The sequence below is a fragment of the Poromitra crassiceps genome (assembly GCF_964638095.1).
Source record: "Poromitra crassiceps genome assembly, chromosome: 2".
NCBI classification, from domain to species: domain Eukaryota; kingdom Metazoa; phylum Chordata; class Actinopteri; order Beryciformes; family Melamphaidae; genus Poromitra; species Poromitra crassiceps.
Window position 1 is genome coordinate 43,325,022 of NC_139624.1, and position 9,309 is coordinate 43,334,330.

At 43.4% G+C, this 9,309-nt stretch overlaps 1 protein-coding gene across 1 annotated transcript; it reads right to left on the reverse strand.

Moving 5' to 3' along the window:
• Positions 1-784: 784 nt before the first annotated feature.
• syce2 (synaptonemal complex central element protein 2) lies at positions 785-5,188 on the reverse strand (the record flags this gene model as incomplete). Its single annotated transcript, XM_083662221.1, has 4 exons — positions 785-973; positions 3,239-3,458; positions 4,792-4,886; positions 5,102-5,188. 4 exons carry the CDS (start codon positions 5,186-5,188, stop codon positions 785-787), a joined length of 591 nt encoding a protein of 196 aa, XP_083518347.1.
• Between the last annotated feature and the right edge of the window lie 4,121 nt (positions 5,189-9,309).

Genomic DNA, 9,309 nt, shown 5'->3' on the forward strand with positions numbered 1-9,309 from the left:
TTAGGTGATGATCAGAAATAGAAGAAACAGTAAGCTAATTAAATGTAGTGCCTAATTTTCACTATGTAGGCCTACATTTGCTAATAAATGTTATGCCAGTAGTTTACAACCAGGCGCTCCTTCCCTCTCATATACTTTCATACGGTTCATTTCTGAGGTGGTACTTGGTGTGAAAAGGTTGAGAAACACTGTTGTGCAATATTGAGAAAACAATAGATACCCATAGAGACAATGCCATAAAATGGTTTTATAACTAATGCTTTAATATTGCACAATTAGGCAAACATAAAATATAATTATGCACTGAAGAGGGTTAAATATGCAAGTTAGAATGAATAACACTTGTCATTCGTCGTATTTCTTTTTTTTTTTTGCATCACAACTCTTACGTAGCCTTTGATATCAAATTAAATGCCACCATTCCACATTACTGTAAAGTTTGTGTAAACATTACTGATTAGTTAATATTTCACTGGAAAGTAAACTGTAAGTAACACAAACTGGATAATATCAATATAGCAACTCAGAGCTGAAGTGCTGATCCACGGCCACTTTTACCTTTAAGATAATGAATAAAGATAATGAATGAGGTGATAAAGAAGCTCTGATTCATGACCGAAGATAAGCCATGTCTAAACCAATGAAATCAATGAAAAAATCTAAATCCAAAACATTTAATTATGACTTGTGACGAACTGAGATGCTTGCACCTCCAAGTCCAAGCTGAACAACAGGCTCATAATGGTGCCCCGCCTCTGCCTGATATCCCCTCTTTGCATCACCATCACGGTGACTGCAGCAGACCTGTGTTGAGGGTCGACAGCGTCTGGCTGACTCCCTGCAGCTCGGCGCCGAGTTGGCTGCTCCTCTCCAGCGCATCGGACAGCTCCTGCAGGTTGGCCTCCATCCCATGGCTCTGCTCTTCATAGTGGCTGAACATCTGCTCCTTTACCTGCTGACACACTGCAGTCACCTGGTGGAGGAGGGGAGCTGCATGAATGCTTTAATTTATTTTCTGAATATACAATGTAAATCATTAAAGGTCAACTGTTCCCTGTTTCCCTGTCCCTCAAGACTATTCACAACCTTATCGCCCAGCCACAGTATATTCTACCTGTTCTGCTCTCTCTCCTCTTCCCCCCTTCCCCTGCTCCCTGCCCACCTCCTCCCTTTCCCTGCTCTCCTCACCCACATCCCCCACATTCCCTCCCCTTTCTCCCTTTCTCTCTGTCTCTATCATATGACTGCTCAATCATGTTATTATTACTACTGTAATTGTTATTGTTGTGTCAGCTAGATTTAGCTAGACATATTCTCTGTGAAGTCCTCTGAGACATGCTTGTGAATTAGGGCTATACAAATAAACTTGACTTAACTAGAAGGCACTTAGGGACCGTAAACCTCTCAAATCTCATGCTGAGCCAATTCTTCACTCTGCTGTTACGTCCAAAGACTTTCCTATCGCTTAGGTTAAATTGATTTCTTGACCCTGCAAATAGGATTTGGAATCAATCCCAGATCCACCACTGGATCTGGGATTGATTGTGGTAAATACAGAGGTGGGTAGCTTACCCACCTCATTTCCCCTCATTGATTGATACAATTGATCTGAAAATAGGTGAGTAAACTCTCTGCCTCAGTCATTTCAAAGAGGTGGGTAAACTGCGTTCACTTGCATTTACCCACTACTACATCCCTGGATGAAGTGGGTACTTGAATGCCACACTTGAGTAAAAGTACAGATATCTTACCAGAAAATGACTGGTAGAAGTTAGTCACCTATTAAAATATTACTTGAGTAAAAGTCCTAAAGTATCTGATATTCACTGTACTTAACAAGTATCTAAAGTAATCTTCTGTTCCCTGGCCCAATGCCTACATGTAATGCATTCATGTACATTTGTTGACTGTTTTTTAGATATCCTGACCTATAGACCAATTATACGCCTACGTCACAATGACAACAAAGCGAGCTGCGCGCGCAACGTGTAGGCAGAAAACCCTCAGCCCAGCATTCACAGACAGTGAAAAAGCCCTGCTGTCAGGACTGCTCTATGCCCATCTGCAACACACAGTTATATTTTAGTTTTAAAATGCAGTTCTCGGCTTACTACCACAGCTTATCGCCTAGTGATAAGCAATGTTATGCATCGAAATTAACGTTGTTTAATGGGATATGTCTTACAGACCCATACGCACTGGCGCTGTCAATTGGCCAAGCCTAGTCATACATATCGTGCATTCCTTTATAACTGGGGATAGCGTAGATAATTATTCTGTAACTTCCAAAGATATATTGTTATGTTGATAATGCACACAACTCAATAATGACATTATGTAACGTTACTTGGTCGTTAACTAACCGAGCGATGTGGCTGAGCAGCCTACAGCTACAGGCAGCTTACCTGATTATGAAGAGCACTACAAAGTTGGGCATTTTTAATGATGTCCTCGTTCCAATCAGTTCAACTCAATAATGACATTATTTAACGTTACTTGGTTGTTAACTAACCGAGCGATGTGGCTGTTACTAGCAGCCTACTACAGTTTACCTGATATGAAATGAGCGAGCACTGCAAAGTCGGGCATTTTTAACGATTTCCTCTTTCGGCTTGCAACCAAAGACACCTACGGTTAGCATAAAAGCAGTATGAGTTGACGGGATTCGGTAAAACTTTAGTCCTTGCTTTTAATGCTAACCGTAGGTGTCTTTGGTTGCAAGCCGAAAGAGGAAATCGTTAAAAATGCCCGGGTTATCAACATAACAATATATCTTTGCAAGTTACAGAATAATTATCTATTGTTACAGAATAATTATCTACGCTATCCCCAGTTATAAAGGAATGCACGATATGTATGACTAGGCTTGGCCAATTGACAGCGCCAGTGCGTATGGGTCTGTAAGACATATCCCATTAAACAACGTTAATTTCGATGCATAACATTGCTTATCACTAGGCGATAAGCTGTGGTAGTAAGCCGAGAACTGCATTTTAAAACTAAAATATAACTGTGTGTTGCAGATGGGCATAGAGCAGTCCTGACAGCGGGGCTTTTTCACTGTCTGTGAATGCTGGGCTGAGGGTTTTCTGCCTACACGTTGCGCGCGCAGCTCAATGTTGACAAGCTGTATAAGGGGTCTATAGATTGACAGACAGACTAACCAAAAACATATAAGCTACTTGGCAAAGGTAATAATCAGGCTGACTGCTTGCTTTGTCTCAACCACATCCATTACCTTACTCAACAGTTCATTCTCAAAGCTGGCCAAGATTTCTTGGTCCATGGCTCGGCTCTGGTTGATCCTTTCAATCAGGTCCTGCGCCCTTTTCCCAATCTCATCTACTTTTGGGTTGTGATAGGAGGAACCGGCTGCAGAAGCCTCCTCAGCTGGCATCTCACTGGTAGGTGCTTCATCACTCTCACTGATGCTGGAGATGGTGAAACCTGCGTCCACACTTTCAAAAAGAGAGGAAGAGAAATTGAGTATAACTCATTTTTCCTGGCCCTAAGTGAGCCATACCCGATGAAACTGTCTATCTATGCAGTGGCTTTTTCCAGGTCCTGCTTTCGGGGTGAATTCGCTTTAGCAGCCTCGAGCAATGAAAATACACAAAACAAATTCCTCATGCAAGATCAAGATATACCCTATGTAGAGACTACCGTATTTCACATTGTCATGTGCTTAGGTAGTCAGAAAACATGTTGAGCTGCTAAAGCACACATGCGGGCGCCACCTGTGTGGCCCGCGATGGAATTGCACACACAGTGCACCTGAACGCAACATGCAAGATACCCGCTGAATAAGTGTCCAAATGTTCATGTCATATTCTGGCCAATTCTGGCCAATATATGGAATATTTTTCAATAATCTTTATGACTAAAAGGCTACATTGAAGTAGAAATTTAAATAACTCAAATAACTCATTGGTTTTGGATTTATTTAGCTTCAAGACTGCATTTTTGTTCGTGTGACCCTCAACACAACACAGGCTTTAATCATCCCGGGACACTTACTGATAATTATGCTTAAATTAACCCACTCATATTCTGATTTATTTCAAGAAAAACATTTCAGCTAGTGGAAATTCTAATTGGCTGGTAACTTTAAAATCTAGCAGCCATATTGGCAGGTGGTCAAAAAAGTTAATGTCAAGCCCTGAGAGCAGGTGGTGACATAGGAGTGAGTGAGAAAAGGATGAAATATTGGTGGTTAAGACTGAATAATGACATCACAACTGTTAATTTAAAATGAGTTATCCCTCTAAACCTGGCTTCAAATGCACCAAATCTTTCGCGCTGGCGCCATTCGGCCCTCAGCAAAACCTGGTAGCGAGAACATTTTTTGTGGCCCTCTCTATCATCAAAGTTACCCATCCATGGGTTACGGCATGACAATATTTGTTCGGCCCCCGGCAACAATCTGGGTTTCTCATGTGGCCCCCCATGAAAAATAATTGCCCACCCCTGTGCTAAAGCAAAACACTAAACACAGTGTCGCAACAGAGCACATGGGCTATATATATTATATTTATTTATTTATTTATATTATTATATTTGTTTAAATGGGCTGATATGACAGTTTGTTGTTTGGTGTACAGTTTGAATCATATGGACTCTTTTTAATAACATGTCAGATTCAGCCAAGCTTGGTGTCCAAAAATGAATGTTAATGTATTTTTTTATTTTGGTCTGTTGGACTCATTAAACGGTAAAGTTCATAAAGTTAAAAAGATAAATAAAAAAATTAGCACATGGGCTAAGTCTGTTTCAAGTGACATAATTCTGCACCTGCGTTTCTCATGGCTGTCACCAAGGGTGGCAAATAGCAGCGCATCCTCCCCTGGGACACTGTGGCTCATCATGGCATCCTGTCCTTCGGGATCCTGAGGGCACAAACACAGCACACAGTCATATGGCCTGGCAAATGGAAGCATTATTCCCCATGTTACACTGACTTTAGTCTCGCTGGCTTAAACACAAAATAGAGAAATAAACTCGGGTTTCATGAGGTAGCAGTCTCAGTGAAAGCTATCTCACGTAAAGTATTGTATATTGGAAAAACAATGACTATTACAGTTTTAGGGCTGAACCAACATACCTTCCTAGTTGGTAACAGCAGGTGGTGCCCAGGTTTGGGGGTCGACTGGCAGGTTGGAGCTGGTTTTCCTGGGAAGGCCTGTGCCATGGTCTACACACAAAAGACACCCTATCAAAACATAAATGAATAAATATATAAAGGGAGCCACCTAGCTTAATTAGCCTAGCCACCGAACTTCGATTTATTTTTAACAACGAATGACGTCACTGAAGGACTGGACCAAACCAGAGTTCCGACATCTCCATTCACTCCAATGGACCAGTTTTTTTCCAGGAAGTAGAAAGTGGAACTCTTGAGTAAAAAAAGCAGCACTGTCGAGTTGCAACAAAATAGACAGTGTTGTACTTTGAAAGGGTTTTTCATCCCTTGAAATGAATCAAATTGTACATTATCGGCTTTATTTTAGCATGCAAAAGTAGCGCGAGACCCATTCCTGGCTGTTCATTGGCTAATGAGTCTCGCATTTTGGTCCTCCGCTGACGCCACTCTTACTAGAGGAGGACACTAGACAGAACCATTGACGCTGGACCGAACCAAAACAACCAATTAGCGGACGGGCTCTTCCCATGCTTTCCAACTATGGTTCTAACTTGAAAAAGGTATGTTATAAGTTATAACCACCCATTCATCAAGAATGAAGTAACGCTAACTCTACACGTGTGATAATCAAGCTGGTAGTCAAATAACATGTTGATGAACTTTATATTAACGCTAGCGTAGATTAGACAATAAGTGTATCTTCGTGACTTGCAAGAGATTCACTTTTTGCGTTGCAATTAACGTTAGCTTAGCTACATGTAGCTAGAGTGGTGCTAATGACATGTCATTCAGGTTTAACACAACGTTGACGTGAACTGGAATATAGCGTGTGCCCAATCAATATGCGGTGGAATCCCCTTAAAAACAGTCAACATAAGTTCAAGCCCTGTAATAATAACACGACAAAGTAAAGATAAAGGACACTCACTCAAATCTGAACATCAATTGTTCTCGCCGAGTCAGGCAATGTTAACGTAAACTGCTGGAAGAAAATTGGTACAAATGTGTGTGACCTATAGAACGTGACGTCACTAAATACTTCCAAGTTTCAGTGTGATAACTTTGCCAACTGTAAAGGAAAGTATTGACACTTTATAGCATCACATAACTTGACATATTAATATTTGCGAAAATTGTTAAACTCAATGATGACTGTAGTGTAGATGCAATCTGCTTAGACTGAGACTCTTGGAATATCTCGGGCGCGGAAGTGATGCCAAAAGGCAGCCTCTTAAAGCAGTATCTACCCTGCGGGGTGATAAACGTGGTTAGAAGGGCACTGTCCTCTTCTAACGGGATCTGCCAGAAACCGCTGCTAGCATCTAGGCTTGTGAAGACTGTACTTCCTGCAAGCTTGTGGAGAAGGTCATCAATTGTAGGCAAGATATATTTTTCTCGTGCCACTGACTCATTCAGTTTCTTTAAGTCTACGCATATTCTTATTTTTCCATTTTTTTTCATAACTGGAACCATAGGTGCGCCCACTGTGTTGGTCGCGTGACCTTCTCTATGATGCCCATTCTCTCCATCCTATTTAATTCTTCCTCCACCTTCGGCAAAAGTGGAATCGGAATGCGTCGAGGCGTAGCTACACTATAGGGCACGGCGTCTTTTTCAAGCACAATCCTCACGGGATCTCCCTTCAACAAGCCTACCTCGCCGAACACATTCACCTCATCCAACTTAATGCGCTTGATCAGGCCTAATTTGGTGGCAACAGCTCTACTAGTAAGCAGATTGTCTCCACTTGACTTCACTACCACTACTCTAAAATAGCAGTCTGTCAATGTGTTTTGGACTTCAGCCTTAATCTTAGCTAAAAACTGCCCTCTAGTGGACACTGTTCCTCCTGGGCTGTCAAGTGGTGGGCCCTTCATAGGTTTGAGCTGAGGTTTTCTCCGTAGGCTATCATAAGCAGCCTCAGTAATTACTGATGTATCAGCCCCTGAGTCTATCTTAAATCTCACCGGGGTGTTTCCTATGTTCAGTGTGGTGTGCCATGGTGGCTCATCCTCTCTGAATAACTCATCCACTGCTGTTTGTGTCTCAGTGAGTGAGCCTAGGAAAAATGGGTCATCTTCCTCATTTTCACATCTAGTTTTGTTTACTTTTATTTCTTGCACGCTCTTTGTGTGGCACACAGCAGCAAAGTGTCCTATCCTTTTGCAATTATTGCATTTTTTTCCTTTTGCTGGGCACTGCCCCTCATCACTATGCTGTCTGTCGCATCTACCACACTTTCTTATTTTTTCATTCCCCTGTTTGTATGTTTTTCCTGCATTTGGACTACTTTTCCACTTTCGTCTGAATGTTTTCGCTTCATCCAGATGCCCCGAGCTAGTACTGGGTCGTTCCTGGTTCTGCCCTTTAATTAGCTCGTGATGTCTCGCCATCTCTATTGCACTGCGTAGTGTTAGATCTGTTTTCATCTGTAGCCTTTGAGACAGGGCAGTATCTCTAATTCCTATGACAATCCTGTCACGTAACTGCTCCTCTTTTTGGGCTCCAAAGTCACAATTTTCAGCCAGCTCGTACAGCTGCCTAATAAAAGTCTCGACACTTTCACCAGCAAGCTGCACTCTGGAATGGAATTTAGCCCTCTCGTAGATGACATTGCGTTTGGGGATGAAATGCGTGTCAAACTGTCCCAGCACCGGACCATAGTTGTCTGCGTCTCCTGCCGTTGCAAACGTGAATGACTTGAATATGTGCTCTGCCTCCGGTCCCATTGAGTAGATCAACGCGCTGACCTGCACAGGCTCGTCCTCCTCCGTCAATTTGGTTGCGACTCTGTACCGTGAAAACCTCTGCTTCCAATCCGGCCAGGTTGCTGGCTTTGTAAAGTCCATCGGATCCGGAGGGGAAAACTTCGCCATGGCGATGCACTAACGTCACTCTAATAACGCAGGTTTCTTATCTTCGTCACTTCTGACACCATGTGGCGTTCTCATACGCTCGTTATTAAATGATAGACGCTGTCACACGTGCTTGGGTCTTGACTGACTGATTGATTTATTAAGATGGCTTCCGCACATGCCTATCATGTCTACACGCACATGCGCAGATGTGCCATTCAACATACGGGATCTTTATTGATTCACTTCACGTGACACCTCCCCCTTAAAGTAAAGAGTTGCCAATATAAACACTTTAACTTTCAGCACAATTAAACTTGAAATAATAAATCACTGATTCTTCTTTTTCTTTTTTCATAACACAAATAAACTGTCAGTCAAAGTCTCTTTTCTTTTTCCTTTGTCTATCTGTACTTATTATGAACAACAAACTAAATAATGCACATAGCCTAACTAAAGGGTGTGGGTAGACTGCCACAGACCCTTGCAAGAGTGGAGGCAGGGATTATTCTGCCCTATACGCCCTCCTGACTCCTAGGTAATAAAACGTCTGTTAGGCTTCACCACTCTGCCACTCTTGGTGACAACAGGACACTCCTGGCCTGCTGTTGGGTGGCTGCTGACAGGCTGTGTGGCACTCGGCTCTGGGTGAACTGTCTCTGGGTGCACCGGCTCAGGCGGGACCTCCTGTAGCTCCGCAGGGGGTTCTTTGTCGACCAGCTGGATGCACCTGCGGTTCCTCCTCGGTGTGTCACCTCGCTCTGTCTGCAGTGTGAAGGATCGCGGCGCTGCTTCCTCGTGCTGCACCACGGCTGTTGTCTTCCATGTCTTCTCCCCGTCGATCTTGAGACGAACCTGGTCACCGCAGCTGAGAGGGGGGAGTGGCTTTGTCGAGTGTCTGCGGTTGTAGAACTTCTCGTACGACTGCTTTGCTTGTCTGTCGTATTCCCTGACTTTCTCCAGATTTGGCCAGGCAGGTCTCAGATGCTCTTTTAGGGTTGGCAGAGTTGTACGCAGGCTTCTTCCCATCATGAGCTTGGAAGGGCTCTCCCGAGTCGGCTCTGTTGGCGTTGAGCGGTAGCTCAGCAGCGCCATATGAGGGTCGGCCTGCTTGAGGATGGCTTTGGCCGTTTTGACTGCACGCTCAGCCATTCCGTTAGACTGGGGGAAATGGGGACTGGAGGTGACATGCTGGAAATCGTATTCTGCTGCGAACTTCTTGAACAGCTCTGCAGAGAACTGCGGTCCATTGTCCGTCCTAACTTCCTCAGGTATTCCCCAGCGGCTGAAGGTGCTTTTCAGTTTTCCAATCAC